Source organism: Strix uralensis, chromosome 18 (assembly GCF_047716275.1).
Source record: "Strix uralensis isolate ZFMK-TIS-50842 chromosome 18, bStrUra1, whole genome shotgun sequence".
NCBI classification, from domain to species: domain Eukaryota; kingdom Metazoa; phylum Chordata; class Aves; order Strigiformes; family Strigidae; genus Strix; species Strix uralensis.
The window spans coordinates 16,739,799-16,760,576 of record NC_133989.1 but is presented as its reverse complement, the minus strand read 5'-3'; the positions used below and the strand labels follow the sequence as shown (position 1 = coordinate 16,760,576).

The window sequence follows — 20,778 nt, the reverse complement described above, 5'->3', positions numbered from 1 at the left end:
TGCAAGTGCTTGCAAAACCATCTTTTGTTTTAGAAGGCCAGTGCCAACAGTGTCCTAGCAGTATTTCATTAACTTCTACCATATTATTTAGTTTTTGAGAACAGACATACTCAATCCACTGCAAAACAGCTCATTAAAGTCATGCAAAATATTTAGTTGCAGGTCTTCTGAAAACCTATTCTACACGAGTGTTTCTGTGTACATCAGTTGTTTCAAAAGTAACAAGTGGGAATTAGCAAAAAGGTAGGGTGGTCCCATTGGATATATTAATCTGAAGTGGTACCTAATTAAATTATTGCTACAAAATGCATTTAAGGATAATGAAAAAGATATTCCTAATACAGGTTTATAATCTTCTAGTTTCTAGCTTTGTGAAAAGGAAGTCCCTTTGAAAACAGTAAACACTGGCCCAAATTTTAATCAGACAGCTCTTCCACTGTAACACCAGATCTACTAGAAGTTTGCTAACTTTCAGATTCTGAAGAACATGTCATTTAAGAATGCCAATAATTTATTCCTGTATAGGAATCGCTTGTCCATAACTAATTCATCAAGTCCCTTCTGCTACTACAGTAATGGTATTATTAAATTCATCCTCTTCCTAACTACAAGCACATTTTTGGCTGGAAACATGACAGGAGTAGTTTTAAAACCTCCTTTTGTGGAGGTTTGAACAGTCCCGTATTTACTGTTATTAATGTTCCAATATTTTACATACAAAAATTGCATTATCAGTTTCAGGATTTCTAGATATTGTACCAGAGTTTCTCGTTTTTCAAACACTGCATCTGCCAAGTCTAAACCAATGTTATTTACTAACTCGATATTCTGAATATCCTATTTTGCTCTGGATCGGTTTAAATAACTTGTCACATGGATAATTTTCACATTAATTTGACACTGATTTTTAAAATTTGCTTTCTGATTTCTCAGCTGAGGTCTGAATCACGTTTATTAATCTTGCCATTAATATTTATAACAAACCCAGCATGCAGATGCCTCCATATAACAAAATCAACTCCATACAGCTACAGATTTGTTTCCATTCAAAAACTATGCAATTCATCTGTGGTATTAACACATATCCTTTCACACCAGTAACTATCTATTAGTTTTATGTCTACTTTGAACTGTTTATAAGATACAGCCCAAACCAGTAGTGTTTCTTCACAGTATTTTTGTTTTATCCCAGCTTTTTTACCTCCCCGAGAGATAACAGCAAGGACCCCAACAACTGACACCAGACCCAACTGACTACAGCTGGACAAAATGGAAAGAAAAGAACAAAGTGACAAAGAAATTCAGTCTGGTTATTCAGAAGTCATAGGCTGTTTTTCTGAAAAGGTATTTTACATTATTGAAAAAACAAGCAACGCAATGAGCATTTTAAAATGTAGTCTAGAAAATTAGTTTTGTTTAAACACAAAGACTGCCTGCCTGAAGAAGAAAGGTGGATTCTTCATTGCATGGCGTGATTTCAAAAGACCATGCAACAGAAGAGCAGCATGCTGGGATGGCACCTATAGTTATCAGGAAAAGCTTGGTTCACAAACAGCAGAAAGAGGCGGGGAGAGAGAGTGTATGGGCAATTACGTGGCTTTTAGACTGCAGCTATATGACATCATGCCAAGTCAGATCAGTGCTGCTGTGGTCGTAGTCTCTAAGGCTCTTCTGGCTGTATGTTCCTGTTACTGCACTTAAGGCAACCTGCCTGGCTTTATCTGTTTCTATAGCAAACTGTATTAATGGCAAGAAATTAAGCCCTTAACCTGCCTGTTCAAGTAACATCAGATGAGGGGCACTGCTGGGGAAACTGGCAGTGGGGAGGGAGCATATCATTGATCCAAGCACTGACCCAAAACACCACAACACTGCACCCTTACCAAGGGAGGGCTGTCTTAAGAAAGACTGTACTTCTACAAGCAAGACTACATAACTGAGCAGCTCTAAGTAATCATCAGAAGACCCCCTGCAAAGATGCTCAGACAGTGGACAGATGCTTTTTTCCAGATCTAGATGTGCTGGTAAAACACGTTATTGTCCCAAAAGCCTGTTATCACTCACTAGCTACACAGTTGTCCCTAGAGCTCGGCGGGCATACAGGGGTAAGTGAAAGCACTCCATGTCCCCCATCAGAAAAAAAAAATAAAATAAGGTAGTGTAGGTTGATGTAGCTGCAAAGGGGCAGTAACATCTTGAATTGACACAGTTACTTGAGAGTGAACCAATTCTCAGATAACTGCAGTGGTTTAAATTGGATGGGTTTGGTAGTAAAAGACATCTGTGTGGACAAGTCTGGTTTCACTTTCATATGACACAACAATGTGTAACGGAGGGCAACGAAAGAGAAAAAAAAACAAGTAAAACATGGGAACTGAATAGGAGTAAATTTACTAATGAAATCAGTTTTAAACAAAATAATTGCAGAAACTTGTACTCTGTGTCTCTGAGAAGAACAGCTCCCACATTTACTAAGAACAACCCAACAAATCTTATTACAAACTAAGTAACTCGAAAAAATTATTTCTTTGTACAAGTACCCTGACTAGGTAAATAAGGACATTTTTAAGGACAGTTTAAAAATGACAAGAAGGTACATTACCCATGTGTAAAAGGCCAGGCACATTCTCCAGTATGGTATCTAGTTTCTGCTCAAAGTCTCTGTCACCTATATTTCCTTTAAAAGCTACAAAGATTGTGGAATCCTCAGGAGCAGCCTCCTGTTTCAGTTCATCTTCCTCCAGTCCTGAATCAAAATCCACCTCTAAGTCTTCCATAGCTGAGGAGTACAAGGAGGCATATGTATCTTTTAAGTTAGGTAGATCATCCAAAACCATTGTTTCCAACAACGGGAGCCTGTCAGACGTTAAGATGATGCTTGGAAGGGAAAAAATGAATTATAGTAAGTATAATAATACATGTGTAAAGACATTAACATCTGCTTTCTATGGCATATAAGATCACCGTCAGAAAAACCTACCGGGTGACCCAATGCTAGGGTCTGCGAGACAAACTGTGCGACTTTGAAAACAGTGGCCATTGCTGTGTCCAAGCTGTTCATCCACCAGAACAAACAAGAGTGGTTTCCTGACAGAAACCTGCTGCACGGGACTTGAGAAGTATTCCAGTTGACCTAAACGACAGTCAGGTAGAAAGGAAGGTAGAGGGGGGAAAAAAAAAAACCCAAAAGCAATTACATTCATCTCCATATTGTACAGAGGACAAGCAAGCACCCAGTACCAATTCTGCAGTGCCTGACTGCCAAGAAATTATAAGACTCACAGCAATATTTTAGTTATAGAAAGATTGGAAAAGCCACCAAATTTAGTTTTAGGTACTGCAGATGCAATAGGCACTCCTTTGTCCAGCAAAGCAGTAGGAAAGCCATAGCACATTTTTCCCAGGAGAAATTTAGCATCTGACAAATATTTTGCTCACATCCAGGGAAATCTCAGGCATACTATGCCTTCTTTCTAAAAGTTTGTAAAGATTTAGGGGTTTTTAGCTGCTTATGCACCTGAAATTTGCTTCCCCTGTGCTAGCCCACAACTCCCCCCCATGCCCCTACTGAGCTTGAGTAAGAATGAACTCAGTAAATCAAGCCACATGCCTGGTGGCTTTTACTTTATAAAATGTCTAGACTTTGCAATAAATTTTATTTGACATTATGATAGTGATCTAAGCTGTTATGTGTACAGAAGTACAACCCACGATAGAAGTTATCCCTCCATCTACAGTGAGCAATACCAACGTTCAGTTAAGATCCACACTTTTCCACTCCAACACAAGCCCTTACAAGGGCTACAGCACTCACTCCTCCAGGCAAGACCATTTCACACTCAATGGTTTGCAAGTATTGCTAAAGGATTAAAACCATCTACACCAACAGCCAAAGCTGATGTCAAAACCAAAAAAGGGACCTTGACCACCGCCGTCAAAAACAAATCAATTCAACAGCCAGAACTGTCAAGACCTCGTAACTCCAAAGCTGTCGGTATTCAGCACAACCCACCCAAAACGTTTAGTTCAGGACAACGTACCCTTCAATAGGATACAGACTGGGGTTTTGGCAGAGGTTCAAGATCTCAACACAAATTAAAACCACAACTCTGAGATTAAAGGTGAGCTGCAGATACTGGCCAGAAAACAGCCTTTTCTAATAAAAAAAAAATGTAACTATGTTAGACAAGCTTAGATTCACCTCTACGCTGTTTGCACACTTGCATAACGTTGATGAAGGGACACTATTACAAATGAAAAAACAAGGACTCAGAAGTCACATAATACCCTCAGCTTTTGGGCAGGTCTCTCTGCACACACTTACTGTGATTTTACAAAATACAGGTTTTTTTCCTCCCTTGCAACCCTACACCACGCTAGGCAGGCTAAATGGCATTGATGAATAATTACTTATTTTACATATAGTTACTGTCTTCATACTGCAGCACTAGGCCTTCATTCTCAAACATGACTCAAATCTCAGATTAAAAACAAAGCTAATTTTGTCTCACAAGCTCCTCTGCAGTTCTGCAATGGGAAGCAAGTAAAAATGTTTCACAGTCACTGATCTATTTCCATAGTGCTTTCGTAAGTTACTTATTATTACTATGGAAATTTTAAAGATGGGGAATAGAGACAAAAATTCATTAGCAGGTGAACATGGAGACAATTAAATCTTGGGTTTATCTTCCCAGACTTATTGCTGCTCAGCTCTGTATCTAAATTACAGGTCTGAGTGTTTGGCACCTCCCTTAAGTTAAAACTACACAGTTTCATATCAGGTGCCCAGAAAATGAGAATGAGAATTAATAGGCATCTGTGAAAAGCTGTTTTAATTGGTTTTCACACATATTTCTTGGACAGGCAACGTCCTTACCAGAGCTGGCTTCACACCAACCAGGAGAGAATTCCTTCTCCTTCTGCATCCCTACATCACTCACGACACATACACTGACTTCAGGGAGAAAGGAGCTTGGAGCCTACACAAATAATCTTTATAACGACCAAGCACAGTCACTCTGTGCACTGAATGAGGCAAGCATCCTATGAAATATAAGCACCGTATTTTGAAGATTACATAAAAATTATTTATCTGAAAATCTTGAGTATGTTTTTCAGGGAGAGAAATCTCAGCTCAATATACAGGCTCACATGTGTTGAAAAAGCACAATGGCTTGGGGGGATGGGGTGTTCCACATGCAGTGAGAAACACTGAGTACTTCTGACAATCCCTGACAACAAAGAAAGAAAAATTTCTCTGTAAGAACACAAACATTTAAAATCTTTTTTTGAATGGAAGTGTCTCAACCATCCATCTTCTTCTCTGTGAAAGAACAGAAGACTCCTAGATTGCTTAAACCACAGTTTTAAAGACTTCATGAAAATGCTGCAGATTAGACCAGATTTCACCAACCTCACTTCAATGTGCCAAAATCTGACAGGATTCGTTGAATTTATGGCCCTTCACGAACAGTATTAAAACACAGTTTGCTGGATCCTGAAGCAGCACAGGCCTTGCTTCATCTGACTCAGAAAATCATAGGACTGCAGGGAAAACTTAAGAAAAAAAACCTCAACAAGATTGAGCTTTAAATTTTACTTTCTGGATAAGAACATGTAGCTACAGCTCCCTTCATATTTTTTTTTCCACATTATGCTCCTCAAGGATCTCTGCTATATTCATCTTCCGAGGGCTCTCTCTCTCTCCCAACACACACAGTTTAGTCTGTTCCTATATTCAGGTATAATTTATCTCAAGTATGACAGGAGGAAGTAATGATTTGCAAAATCTTCCTCTTCAGGCAGAGCACAGCACGCCGTCCATCTCAAACTAAATGAATCCCAGCTGCATCTCCCGTCCTAACAAATTCTGTAATCTCCTGGTTATAGGGTTGACTTCCATAAATCACAAGCCAGCATATGACCATAATTAGCATGTACCTTCGCTCAACACTCTTTCACATAAACACAAAAAGCTCTTCGTGTAAGCACACACAGGTAAAACTCTGGTCATTCAACAATTTCTGTAAACTAGATGAACTCTCGGCAGGCTACAGAGTATCTTTGATGAGTAAGAACCATACCTGAACTGATCTGCATAACCACAGCACGTTTCATGAACCTGAGCGTTCATGCTCACACGGCAGCACAAAAAGGTCTCCGAGTATCATTCTCCACTCAAAGAACACGCGTGGCCTCCTTCCTGCCCCTGAACCCTGTTGTTTTAGAGTTTCCAATTTAATATTTCCCGTTACACAATTGTTTCTAGAAACTCAGAGCAAGTTCAGTGCTACCACACGGCAACCATCTACCCATGAATCTGGCCTGGGACAGGCTAAGCAGCATAAAAAGTGTCATGTTTGTTTATTATAAAGTTGGTCTTATTCAATATAGTCTAATTATTAAAAATATGTAACTGAAGAAAGAGAGGTGGGGATAAATAGCCAGATAAAAGACTAATAACCAAAATGCACCTGCACTATTGTCTGGGGGTAGGGGGTGGCAGGGGACAGCCCATGAAGAGCGTCCAAACTGAAGGACACAGGGCACCCCCCGGGCTGCTGGAGGCTGCAGCTCCCAGGTACCCTTAGCATATGGATGGAACAATCGATCGACTAACATGTGCAAGACGGAGACTCTCCAGAGGAAGAATTCACGTAGGGAACAGCGATGGCACAGCCTAGTTCTGGGCTGATGGACAGCTGGGTCCCACTGCACACCACGGGGAACCCAGAAGGCAGTTTGTCATGCCATGTGTTGTTCCCCACCAACAGCCCTGATAGTAAAAGGAAGCCTGCATGACAAACCCAGTGCCAGGTGACTGGGCAATACTTAGAAAATCTCATCCAGTCCCTGGGAGAGATGGGATTAGAGCAAAATCTGAAACAGCCAGTTGTCACTAACTGGGGAGCAGCTGAACACCAGAAAGCCAGCAGGCTCTGGAGTGCCAGCACCACCAGATGGAAGTGCTGGTCTCGGGGGTTAAAAAAGCAAAAGGGGAAAAAAAAAAAGGTATCTTGGTATCCTCATCCTAAGATCCACTCAACTGATCCAAACTTAAGGTTATGTCAGTTTGTTTCTTAAACAGAACTTGAAACCTCTTGTGTTGCTTTCTTCTAACCATTGCACTACACAAAGCAAGTAAACCAAAACAAGGCTTTGTCTACTAACTTGTCTGAGGTTTTCTGCCACAGTCTATTGATTTACAAGCTGTTTATACATTTCAGGCAACTCAGAATAAACACTTTCACAACTGATGTCACACCAGAACATGCACCCTCTCAAAATAAATACGCAAGGAGCCCAATTAAATAAAAAGTACTAAAATCCTGTTCTATGCCTGAAAAAGTACTCTTCCAAATTACACAAAAGATTGGAAAGGGTGAGAGCAGAAGGGAGGATGGCCTGCTGGCCTTCACTAGTGGATGGCAGAAGTCAGCACTGAGCAGGGTCCTCACCCTCACACTGACCATTATTTAAAGCTGCAACTGGGAAGACAAAGAAAAATCAGTCCAGAATTGAGACTGCAATGAAGTTCTCTGGGGAATCCAGAACTGAAAGTGAAGAAAAAAGTCTCCGATAGTAGTAGCAACATGACTTCTGAAGGATACAGAACCCTCCTTGCTTCTGCCTTCACTGAAAAATGGTTTTCAAGCAACTTAATAGGACAAAAAAAAAGGAAATCAGCCAAAAGCATGTCCTAAATAATACATTTGAATGTTTTCTTGTTTCCTGTGTTTTAGGTGCCAGTGAGAAAATATGTAAAGGTATTTATTCAGTTTTTCAGGATGGGGACGGAGGTTTAGCTTTATCAGAATACTGCTGAGAGGATGGCTTTCTTTTAATACGTAACATATACACACATGCACCCACACAGGCATACTTTTAAAGCGTACCACCTATAAAACCCAGAAAAACTCTAATCATAACACTGTCTTCATTGCAAATTTGTTAACAGTGTACTACCCTCCTACAGCTGTCTCAAGCACTTTGTTGTCTAGTATAGTGATCTTGGAGCTTATCAAATGCAACCAATGAATAAAACTATATACACACAACCATTCTATGATAAAAGATTAAAATGACACACCTGATTTTGGCAAAAATACACAAAAAAAGACTTTTAAACAAATTCTAGACAAGTGTCATATTGTTACACAAGGAGATTAAAGAAAGCTAAGAATTACTGTTTAATACAAATACCTAAAAGTAAACTTAAACACGCAGTAAAATTTCCTCTGAAACAACTTATCTAGGAGTAGTTCCAGTAATTTTGAACTTCAAACTTTGGCATTAAAGAGGGGTAACACCACAAAAGTGTCTCAACTGTTCTCTTTCGGAGCTAGGTCTGAGAACAGCTACAAAGCTGATGGCAAATGCCCGTAGCCCTCTATGGCAGACTGAAAAGTCAGCTCTGGAGACAGCCCAGCCCCTCAAACACACAGAGACATTAGAGGCAAGGACCTATTAGTGGGACGGTTCAGAGGAAAATATGTAAGAATGAGAGATATCCAAATGCATCATATGCTTATTTTACCTACCAAAACAAATTCCACAACTTCAGTATTTTGTGGCAGGTGACAGGTCTTCAGGTAATTCCAGACTGGCAAGCATGGTTAAACAGCAACTCCCAAAACTGTAATCCTGAAAGAAAAGCACCATGTTCCGTCAGACAATGATGCAAGTAACAAAAATACTGAATATAACAGTGAATACCTTGATTTTTAATATGCAGTTTTGCACCAAATCCAACTCTCTCCTTAGTAATGTAAAAAGCGCGTGTGTTACTATATTCAAACATTAACAGCAAAAACTGAGGATCTGGAAAAATCAATCTTTCATCACAGGCAAAAACCTGATGTTTCCCTTTGCCTGGAAATATCATTTTATTCTTCTAAAGATTCCAAGTTTTATCTAAAATAATGTATTTATTTAAGTCTTAAGATAAACTCTTCTAGATTAAATTCATCTTCAGAAAAAAGAAACTGGCACAACTAGGATGCGCTTCAGCTCATCCTAAGCAGGCGCCTAAACCAGCCCAGGTTCGGCTTGTTCCAAAAACACGTTATGAGCTCGCATGACCAACTCAGACGACATTTTATTGCAGGTGGCCAACAAAGTGAGGTGAATCCATCCCCAGAACCTGCTCCTGTTCCCGGTCTCATCAGGTTGCACTCAAACCTCTCAGGGTAATGAAAATGCAGCAGTAAAGCTAATGGCTTCAGCAAAAACAAAACACCGCCCCTCAAACCAAGATGATTAATATTAACATCCCAGTGCTGCTGTTCAAGGAAATTTTCTGCTTACATGCCAGCCTGCTCATCAGTGGGGAAGGGGACTACCCCACAACAAACTGGGGAAACAGAAGAGGGAAGAAGACTCAGAAAGACAAAGCAGAAATTTGCTATCTTCTATCCAGACGACAAAGTAAAATCGCTTTAAAAGCCTCAGTGTTGTGCCATAGCCTTTGCACTTCTGCCAGCCCAGCAACTCAAAGGGAAGGAAAGAGTATTCACATTAAATCAGATCATATATGCTTTGTAGCACTTTTAATAGTCATCTGACACTTTTCACCCTGTGGCATCTTATTTCTAAATAAGCACTGTAATTCAAGAAGGAGTACAGTACCAAGTAGAAGACCCAAGTGGTTAAATGATAAGCAGTAAATTTGCTGTTTCCAGCTATATGCAAACTTGCCTAAATACCATGACCAGACACCAAACTGACAAGCAAAACCAAAATCTGAAATACAAAAATTTTAATATCGTTTATTAAGTGTAAGCCAAAACTAAAAAAGCTCTCCATGTTCCATAGCAGATACTGCACTAGCTCTATTTTTTCACCTTTTTTATTAAAGGTTGTTTCACAGATTATTTTAGATGGCCTAAAATTGAGTCATGTAAACTGGCCTGTTATCTCCAAAGCCACGCTAAGAGTTCACGTGAAGGGACAGTCCTTATTTGCCCAGTAAAATCTGCTTTTAAGGCCTCAGAGCTGACAGCCCCCATTCAAGCCATGCATGCCTTGGCAAGGCAGGGGCAAGAGTCAGCATCTGGCTGAAGGGTGGTGAACTGGAGAGATCATCTGAACTCCCTGCTGCAAGGAACTGAGGGGCTTTTTGTTCCTCCAATTCTCCCTTTGAGGGGAAGGGTGACCCTCCCTCACCACGAGTGGAGGGTGTGAGATGGTCTGCAGACACCCAACTGCTCCAGAGAAGAGAGGACTGGGAATGACAGGCTGCCCTAGCAAACTCCAGTAAGAAACTGAAGATGGGCAGCCCAGGCTGTGAGAACAACAATTAACTGCTGCTGTCTCCATTCCTGTTATACACATGAAATTTGGTTAAGGAAAATAACTAATCAACATTGGTTCATTAACTCCAGCTTTCATTACAGTAAGTTATCTGAGAGAGACCTTGGAAATGCCTAGAGACTGAACGCATACCTTAGCAGACACCAAGGAATCCCTGAAAGCAGCCCTGCGAAGCGTTCCATCTACGCAAAGAGTTCTGGCTAGAGCTTATGCCTTCCCAGGTGTCAAGAAAACCAAACAACTACGTCTGCAGGAAGGCAGGCTTCCTTCACTCATTCTGATACAGAACTACTCACCACTCCTCACATGTTCTGCTGCACTCCCATAGCCCTCAAGCATAAAACACCTAAACCCAAGTGTTTCCGACAAGGAGAAAATTACAGCTTGTTGTAACACATACGACCTTTTGCAGTGATATCTTCATGTATTTTGACAGCAGGTTTAGCAGAACATTGGTTTGTTAAAGTTTCATAAAGTTTGTTGACACCCCACAACTCATGCCAAGCTGCAATGGGCACGTCTCAAATGAGCCATTAATTTTTATTTCAACAGAATTTGACTGACGAGATCATCAGGGTTTCTTTAAAAAGCAAGATGGTAACTCCAGAACGAGTTTCAACTGCAGCTAAGTTAGCCACGTAGTAATTCCTACTTTCAGCAGCTGAGATAGATACCAACACAAGAAGGCTGCCAGTCTTCTTCCTAAGTCACCAGTTAACTCAGAATCAGCAATTTTCTTGGAAGCTGTAGTCTACACAGTGTACTATTTGAGCAATCACCTCCCATTAGCTGAATTATTAATTTCACATGTTAAGGATATCTCCATTTGGAAGAAATACCACAGCTTCTAACAGATTAATACTATGACAGAGCTTTGCAGCATGTAACTTTTCACAAAGATTCATCGATGCAATCAGCAAACAAGTACAATAAGATGCTATTTAAAATGAGATGCATCTTGACAAGAAACTGTATTTTATCTTGCCTTCCAAAGGCTATGAGAAAACTCCTTTTCAAGTAGCAATCTATCTATTGTTTATGTTGCAACAAGCTTTTTATTTAGAGTTGAGTTTAACCACTACCGAGCCCTTCTGGGCTGACATGCCCCCCAGGTACTCCTTTATCACCAAATCCTCACTAAGCTTCATAAATGCCGATATAACCAGCCCAGGTATTCTTGTGATTACCAGTTCTGAACTAAGGTTTGACTGACAACTGCACCTCTTCGCTGTTACACAATTCTTCCTTCTTACATGTAATAAAAGTCTAGCAAATTTCACTAAAGTTTTTAAAACTATGAAATGTTATAAAGTATGAAGAAAAGATTTAAGCTAAAACAGCTTAAAGTATTCCTTTGATATGAGGCACTCAGTAATACTGAGACTGTTTTCCCTGACCAAAAAAAACCCCACCTTCATATAACAGAAGCAGGTACAGCTTTTGTTAAAATCAAGATTGTTCAGAGTTTCTTGATTGTATAAAAACTCGCAGTTTACTTTGTGCTGCTCTGGGCTTTTGGAAGAATCAAGTTTCAAGCGTTATTTATTGTCACTACTGCTATTAAGAACCACGTAATCACTGGTCAACTCTGCACCTTCCAATAGAACTAGGATGCTGCAGAACTAGACAGCAACACGTTCTTGTTGGGATGGGAAGAGCGCCCCAAAATAGCCTTAGAAGGAACACTTCCCCATGCTGCAACCAAACAATGAGACACTATTTCTTGTCCAGTATTATTCTTAATTGAGCCTCACTAAAAAAAATGGTAATGTTTTTGTCTTGGGAGGTTCAGCTCCTACAGCCATAATCCCAAGACTGCAACTGCTAACCCCTCAACTTCTCTGGGAAAGACACCCACCAGAATCACCAGTCTGAGCCTTGTAGCTCATCTCTCATGTGCTCTCCAGTCACCGATGGCAAAAACGATCTTGTTACAGACGCTGAAGCTTCCAATTTATCAGGAATCAAGACAGAAATAACTCCTCACATTTTCCTTGTATCATCCAGCAAGGAGGGAAGCTTGTGAGAGCGTGCCTGCGCACATGTATGCAGAACAGGGGCTTGCATCTAATTCAGTCTCTGTAAGTACTCCCAGAAACCATGATGAGAAACGCCATCTCATACCAGCTGCACAGTCTTGGTAGGCCATTTGATTTTTAAAAGAATAAAAATTATAAAATTGATATGCACAGGACTTGGAGAATTTAATAGCATGCATCTTTTGGTGGAAATAACTAGATCAGTCCCCTTTATACATCAAACCTAATGCTCAGGCTCCCACATATGCAACTCAGTAGAAGCAACTTCCTGCCCCAAGTTATCGGTTTACATGAAGACAAATGAATTTAGACAAGGCATCATTCATCCTCTGTACTTTTCAATTTTCATACAAATCTGATCCAAACACCTGTTTAGGGTTATGCTTCAAGACTACTCACTGAAGCTGGAGAAGCAGGCAACTGTCCTCTCAGTTCCAAAAAGACGATGGCTCTCCCGAGCTGTGGAGGCCCCTGCGCACCTCCCTCCTTCACCCCAGCTCCCAAACCAGCTACGCTGTGACACGCAGGGGTCGCCTTTCTTTTTTTCCAAATAAATAAAGAAGGGTTATTTACTGTGACACAACCTCAAGGCTGCAACATATGTATGACAGAATTCACTTCTTGTTTATATTTTTAATTACGACAATAGCAATTTTTGATGTGCTATTCAGAGTGCTGTTTTTGATGTGCTATGCAGCTGTATCAGGCGGGATGCTTGTTAATAGCATCAACTAATGACAGAAGACACACTGGATGGAAAATGACCCCCAATGGACTGAGAAAAGCCCCAGGCTCCTGGACCTCTGGAAAACTTCCATTACTATCCTTCTGTGTAATCCAAAGCTTAGATGAACTTTCAACTCCATCACTGAAAAGCCTTCTTTCCTGCCTTCCTTCTAATTAGCCAGGACACTAGACAAACTGAGTTTCACACACCACCTTGAGCCAAACCTTCAGCTATCAACACATACAAACTAACGAACTATGCAGCTGAAATGCTCAGTCATCTGCAACAGGTAGTTCCTGCTGAAGAACATCAGCGATCTGCTCTGGAGGGGACACCAGAGTTTGTAGCAGCATCAAGACAAAAGACGAAATATCCACAGCTTCAGCAGAGCAAAGATGAGTTGGGCATCTGGCTAACACATCTCACCGCAGTTTGACAATGCATCTTCCCTGCCTCGGGTCCATGTCATCCAGGACTTTTCTCCTTCCACTTCTGCCCCTTAACTTCTACCAACCCTACGCCTTCTCTGCCATGACTTCTGCTCCAGCCCAGCATTAAGGAACAAGTCTGGTTAAACACAGTTTTTGCAATACACAGGTTTAAGTCTTGCTGTTCAACAGTCTACACACTAACAGGCGTTCTGCTCACTCGTATTCTCTCTATGCCACAGCGTTTGTATTTCTCAACAGAGACCGCATGATTTTGAAACAGACACCACCATCATGCCTTCTGCCCTTCAGAGGTACACTAGTGACCTATAAAATGTCACTATTCCCAATGCAATCAAACTGTTACAGACTCGTTAACTCTTTGATATCTTCAGTAGCAATCCCGTTGCCACTGCAAATCTATTTAGTTATCAGTTTTGAAATATTTAACATCTACTACAAAGGCACGCAATCTTTGACAGTATCATACTTAAACAGAACAAAGAGTGGCGTTACGATCATTCAGCAGAATTCATCTCTACACCCCCATATTTTCAAGTATTGAAGCCACTGAAAAATGAAAACGCTATCACTTAGTTTAGGGATGCACAGAGGGGGCCTGGATTTCTCAGGTTTCCCCACACACAGTTTTTTTCATTTTAAGGAAGCACCTATTTTTTTACTAGAATAGTGTGAAATTACTCAGTTGGAAGCCTGTTGTAAACAACTCCTCCCTCCAAGTCCTATAGAACAGGCTTTCTGGAGAGAATGGCTGGAGAGTGCTGCCGGGAATTTCTCCAGCCAAAATCCGAAGCCTAACAGAATACCCTTCTGTAGGTTTAAAATACCAAAAACCATCATTTCTCAATAGATCAGGTCCGTGTGCAGCCTCCCCCTTTATATTTTTTCCTCATAGGAGAGTCAGGATACAGTATTACTGTGACAAATTTCCTGATAAACCCGGTTAATTTTCAAAGGAAACCACGCGGCTCAGTGAATATTTGAAGAGCGTATGCATTTCTAGCAAACACCTTGATGTCTTGCTGTAAGGTAGCACGTTTAGAGCAGAGGCTGGCAGACCTGGCCATTTTGGATACACGCCTTGAGACCTTTGTTTCTCTCTGTACAAGATGCGTAGAAAAGCTGGGAATGTTTGCTAGAACTGGAAAAGAGCTGCCAAATCCAAAGTTGTGGTTATTACACTTGGCGACCTTTTTTGAAAATGCCAAATTTGTTCCCTGTTCTCATATGGGAAATACTAAAGGATATTTTAGCTAAAGAACCAGTCAGAATGAATACAATGCACAATTATAAATGCCAACAACAGGCAGTGTCTTTCCTCTAATAAAATTCGAATGAGAAAGGTTTTAGGGGAATGAGCACAAATGTGCCTGTCCGGAAGCTGAGGGGTTATGAGGACACAAAGCTCGTAACACTACAATTTGCGGCCGGCTTTCAAAACCACCCGAAGGTGAGCGACAGAAAAGCTCTCTGCTTCCCATTCCCCAAAGAAGTCTGAAGGAATCGGAACCCTGTGCTTTCTGAGACGTTCTAAAAGTAGATGAAATTTTAGAGAAAGGCAGAAACCAAACGGAGGGAGTAAGTTACAAAACCCCTCTGACTATATTAAAGAGTTACCGAGGAATTTAAACAAAAGCTTGGGTTCAAAGAAACGTCAACGCATCCTTGCTGACATCTTACAAAGACGTCAACGCCCGCATGAGGTCAGGGCTGAGAAACTAAAATCAGAAACAACGTCCTAAGTCGACCAGAAGTTCCCGTGGCTGACAGCACCCCGACTGCTTCCCACCTCTAGCTCAGAAACGCTTTCCTCCCCCGGGAAACACAAGGCTGCCCTGGGCACAGCGCTGCAGCCCCGAGCGACCACCTCTGGGTCTCGGGCCGCAATCGGGGGCTCAGGGCTGATTTTAACAGGTTGTGCGAAAAAGGCTGAGATTTGAGCGTCGGGAGAGACGGGGCCGGTTCAACAGCCACCCCGGCCGGGGCAGGCTGCAGGCCGCGGCCGAGCGGGCTCACCCGGCGCCGGGGCCCCAGGCCGCGGCCCCCCGCAGCGCGCTGACAGGCTCCTGCCGAGCGAGGTGGCGGGGGGCCGGCAGCCCTCGGCACCCCCCGGCCCGGGCATCCCGGCCCGGCCCCACGGGGCGCTCCGCCGGCGGCGGGCCGGGCCCGCGCCCCGCCAGGCCCCGCTGCCCCTTCCTGCCGCGCCGCCCGCCTGCGGCCCGCGCCCGCCGCCCCGCGCCCGGCCTGCTCCCCGCCCGAGCCGCCGCCGGCCCTGACACTGCCGGGGCGCCGCTTCCGCCCCGCCGCCTCTTGTCACGCCCGCCGCCGCCGCCGGGTCCCCGCGCCCCCCGCGGGCGGCGGAGAGGCCCCGCCGAGGGCCCGCCCCGCCCTCACCTGGCGCTGCCGCCGCTGGTGGCGGCCGCGGTGGCGACGCCGCTGCCTCCGCCACCGCCGCCGCGCCCGCGCCGCGAGCGCGCGCAGGAGGGCGGGGGCCGCCTCGGCGAGAGGGGCGCGCGCGGGGCGGGCGGGGCGGGGGGGGAAGGGGGGGTGGGGGGGGTGTCGCGCGCGGCCCGGGGACGCCCGGGACACCCAGCGCAGGCCGGCGCCGCTCCGCCGCCGCCGCCTCCCTCCGCCGCCGCGGCACGTGACCCGGCCCGCCCCGCGCCGCCCGCGCGCGCCTGCGTCCGAGCGCGGGGAGCGGGCGGGGGGGCGCGTGGGGCTGGCGCGTGGGCGGGGCGGAGCGTGTCCCCCCGCGGGCACGGACACACGGACACACGGACGGACGGACCCCCCCGGCGGGCTGGGCCTGGGCCCCGCGGGGAGCTGGGGGGCCCTGCCCCGCGTGGGGCGGGAAGGGCCGTACCCCCGCCCCAGAGCAGGGGCCCCTCCCGCCGCGGGACGTCGTGGCTCCTCCGCCGAGCCCGGCCCCTGCAAAGGGCCCTTCCCGCCGCGGAGTAGGGGGGGGGGGGCGCCCCGTGGGAGCCCCTTGGCGCGGCGGGGTCGAGGGGTCCCGCGCAGCCCCCGCGGGGGGAGCCCGTGTGCGGCGGGGCAGAGGGCCTGTGCCTGCCCGGGGGGGGTGGCGTCCGCTTCTGTAAACGTGTTTACAGAGGTATTTCCTGGGGGACGTTTAAGAAAAAATAATAATTAAGGCCTCTGTTGGAAATTACTGGGAAACAAGGCTCTTCACTCAGAGGAACTTTTCATCTGCAGGTTTCAGACTTTATAAATATCAATGAATTCCACTTTATTTAGATTTACCACAGGGGAGATGGAAAAGAAGCCAGAGAGTGACCTGATACCGCTTCAGCGAAGGCCGCAATGCTGAATTTTATTTAAAAGTCTGTTTTTCTGGTTAATGACCAGGTCCGCGGTGCTGCAGTCCCTGAGGACACCTCAGCGCGGGGGCGCTTACAGCAGCGGTGATGCCCCGACCCAGCCCTCGCCTCGTCGCTCTTGTTCTCCCTGGCAGTCATTGCTTTCAGCAGAAAGCCCCTACCCGGCGGAGGGAGAGAAAAGAAACACGTGGCAATTACTATTTCAGGCTAGTAAAATAATCAAAAGCGCTCTGTGGGAAAAATAAAGACTTTGGTCCTGCAAAAATACGTATGATTAACAGCAGTAACTCGAGCAGAGGTGCTGCGGGCCCGCGGAGCTGCACAGCTGTAGCCAGCCCTTGCAGCCCCCCCTGTCACCGGCTTTATGCAGATTCCTGCAGGGGAAGTGACATGAAAAGAGTAAAACGGGGTTTAATTTTGTAAAACCTTTATTTAATTATTTTATTATTTAATACAATAATCCCACATCTCATTCACCACTCTAGCTTGCAACACAGAAAAAAATCTTTTTTAACTTAACGTATAAACGTATTCCATAAAAAAACCAAAACACAATAATGAACATCATGGTTAGTGTATGACTTACCTTAATAATTAAATATTGTTGATGTGCGGAAAGCTGCAAGCAGATTGCTTTTTTCCTTCATGTTTGCATCTCTAAAGCTCCCTGCCGGCAGACAGGCGTTGACTAATTCCTTCGGAAAGGATTGTTCTGCTCATGTCTTTTTCTATTTATGTCTTTATCCCAGCTTCTGGGATAGGGACCCCACCTCCAGCACCTCTCCAGTGTGCCACAGACAAGCGAAAGCCCTTCCCCCAGCCCCGGGAGACCCTCAGAGGTGTCAGAAGAGGACATGGGGTGTCAGTCACAGGGGTGGTAACGAGGGACGTTCCTTACACCTGATTGTCTCCCAGGGAGTTTCTGTTTGCATGAGTGTGAATGTTTCCCATGCTTTGTCTTACTCCACTCTTCTTATCTTTTGAGACAGGCTGGAAACACAAGGAAGCTGAAAGACTTCTTCAGTACCCGAGAATCACTTTTCTTCCCCATGTGTCTTCATGCCTTCCTCTATTTCAGGAGACACTTCTCAACCCAGTTGCATTTAACTTCTTCCTCCTCCTCCAGCCTGATCTTCCCCAAAAGGCTCATGCATTTCCCACTCTGGCACAGTCTGATCCAAAGAATCCCCACGCTTCCCACCGATCCTGCTGTGCTTGTCTTGCAAGATTGTCCTTGGTGTTTTTTTTGTTTGCTTGGTTTTGTATGTGTTACCTACATTAATACTGGGCACATCTTGTATACCATAGCAAACAAGAGCAAGTATCACAGAATCATCTCGGTTGGAAAAGCCCTTGAAGCTCCTCCAGTCCAACCATGAACCTCACCCTGACCGTTCCCAACTCCACCAGATCCCTCAGCGCTGGCTCAACCCGACTCTTCAACCCCTCCAGGGATGGGGACTCCCCCCTGCCCTGGGCAGCCCATTCCAACACCCAACAACCCCTTCTGCAAAGAAATCCTTCCTAAGAGCCAGTCTGACCCTGCCCTGGCGCAGCTGGAGGTCGTTCCCTCTTGTCTTATCGCTCATTACTTGGTTCAAGAGACTCATCCCCACTCTCTGCACCCTCCTTTCAGGGAGTTGCAGAGGGCCATGAGGTCTCCCCTCAGCCTCCTCTTCTCCAGACTCAACCCCCCCAGTTCCCTCAGCCACTCCCCATCAGGCCTGTGCTCCAGACCCTGCACCAGCTCCGTTGCCCTTCTCTGGACACGCTCGAGTCATTCAATGGCCTTTTTGGAGTGAGGGGCCCAAAACTGAACCCACTCATCGAGGTGCAGCCTCACCAGTGCTGAGTACAGGGGTAAGATCCCTTCCCTGTCCCTGCTGGCCACGCTAGTGCTGACACAGGCCAGGATGCCATTGGCCTTCTTGGCCACCTGGGCACACTGCTGGCTCATGTTCAGCCAGCTGTCAATCAACACCCCCAGGTCCCTCTCTGACTGGCAGCTCTCCAGCCACCCCTCCCCAAGCCTGTAGCGCTGCTGGGGGTTGTTGTGGCCCAAGTGCAGCACCCGGCACTTGGCCTTATTGAAAACTCCAGCCTGTCCAGGTCTCTCTGCAGACCCTCCCTACCCTCGAGCAGATCAACACTCCCACCCAACTTGGTGTCATCTGCAAACTGACTGAGGGTGCACTCGATCCCCTCATCTAGATCATCAATAAAGATGTTAAACAGGAGTGGCCCCAAAACCGAGCCCTGGGGGACACCACTCGTGACCGGCTGCCAACTAACAGAGCACAGGGGTAGAACACTATTTTTCAAAACCTGAGTTTTCTGGAAGCACAATATTGAGGTATCTCAAAAATTAATCCCTGTTCTCTCAAAATAGCTTTGCTGCAAGTGTGAGGAAGCAAAGGGCCAGTAGAGCTGAAGGGACACCAGGGTGACAGGACAGGACCGAGGGCCCTCTGAGGCATCTCTGCTTAAGGCCAGCAGCTGGAGGAACCCAAAGTGGGTTTGTCCTCCTGCATATTGCAGCTAGTGAAAGGCATGTGGGTGCCGATGCGTGTGGCGGGAGACCGACTGGCACCTGGCAGTGGTGAGAGGGGAATAACATGACATGGAGGACTGCAAGGGGGAAGAAATATGGGACAGCTCAAGCATTACCCACCCTGGCATCCTGCTGCTTGCACATGCAGGCGTGTCTCTGCAGAGAGGTGCACTGTAGGCAGATCTCCGGGGCTGAGCACAGGCTGGATCCACACTGCGTAGCTTAAACATTTCTAGATGTCACCTGGCCTCTGTAGGCCATATCCAAGACAGGAGGTCTTTTGGGGCTAGATCTGTCCTGTCATTCTGTGTTTGTGGGGCCCTTCCATAAGCAGACCCTCATTTTGGTTTGGATTGTGAAGCTTTGCTGCAAAACAAGTGATACATACTAGTACAACATCACCTGCAGAGAAGGAGGGCTATGTACAGTACACTGAGACAGCTGTTTGAGCTCCTCCATTGTCTGCAAACAGAACACAGAAATGCATTTGAGATCACGACAATCAAAATTGTGATTGTATTTACATGCATTTACATATGGCAGTATGTTCAAAGGAAAGGTATTATACAAAAACAGTAGGTAGACTCATGACCAGCTTTAGATTTTTCCAAACTTAAGTATTATACAATGACTTGAACAAAATAATTTCTCCTCTAATAGTGGTACAATACCTTAGGAGAAGGAAGGGAGACCTGTTGCATTGCAGTCACAATCACTTTTGATCTGGGATTTGTTAAAACTGTGAGTGTGGCGGGAAAGAGAGAGGTGGGCAATTGGCTACAGACATGATAGATAGTGTGGGGGTACACAGGAGTCATCCTCTCCTTCCCGGCTCCGAGGAGGTGGAGAGGTGAGAGCGGCCGGGTGGGGAACCCCCTGGCTGTGCTGGGGACAGTCCTGGTGGATGAAGGGTCACGGCTGCCAAGAAGCTGTTGTCAAATGGGATATTCCCCCCTAGGCAGCAGGGTCAGCTCTGCAGGACAGGCTGCATCTGAAAATGCTGTGGCCACTGGAGGGCCCTTCTTGGGCAGCATGTTTCAGTGCTCAAGTGCTCCCACTCCAGAAGCTCTTCTGCCCTCCGCACAGATGTTTCGTTTTTAGATCGTGCCCTACCTCTCTGAAAACCAGCTTTGCCTGTCAGAGCTCTCCTTTCCCTGGTTAGTGTGCAGATGTCCACCACTGAAGACGGAGGATCTTTCCAAAATCACTGTGATGAAAATACCTGCGTGTTACAGGAGCTCTTCCTGCTTCACCTGATTCTTTGCAAAACCTCACAAAATCTTCAGTGTTTTTGATTTGTTCATGAAAGAGCTGCAGGTTTCAGCTCATGGTGTTTACTGAGGCCTGACTCCCTTTTCTCTCCAAC

General features: G+C 45.2%; 1 protein-coding gene across 6 annotated transcripts in view; it reads right to left on the bottom strand.

Annotated features, from left to right (window-relative positions):
- Positions 1-15,994, bottom strand: part of NCOA6 (nuclear receptor coactivator 6) — a 47,424-nt gene extending 31,430 nt beyond the window's left edge. For all 6 annotated transcript variants that reach the window (XM_074888653.1, XM_074888654.1, XM_074888655.1 and 3 more), the window contains exons 1-4: positions 15,921-15,994; positions 8,541-8,643; positions 2,981-3,133; positions 2,603-2,877 (exon numbers count right to left, since the gene is read on the bottom strand). In XM_074888653.1, the coding sequence (XP_074744754.1) occupies positions 2,603-2,837 (235 nt within the window). In that variant the 5' untranslated portion in view covers positions 2,838-2,877; positions 2,981-3,133; positions 8,541-8,643; positions 15,921-15,994. The remainder of the gene's footprint in view (positions 1-2,602; positions 2,878-2,980; positions 3,134-8,540; positions 8,644-15,920) is intronic.
- Between the last annotated feature and the right edge of the window lie 4,784 nt (positions 15,995-20,778).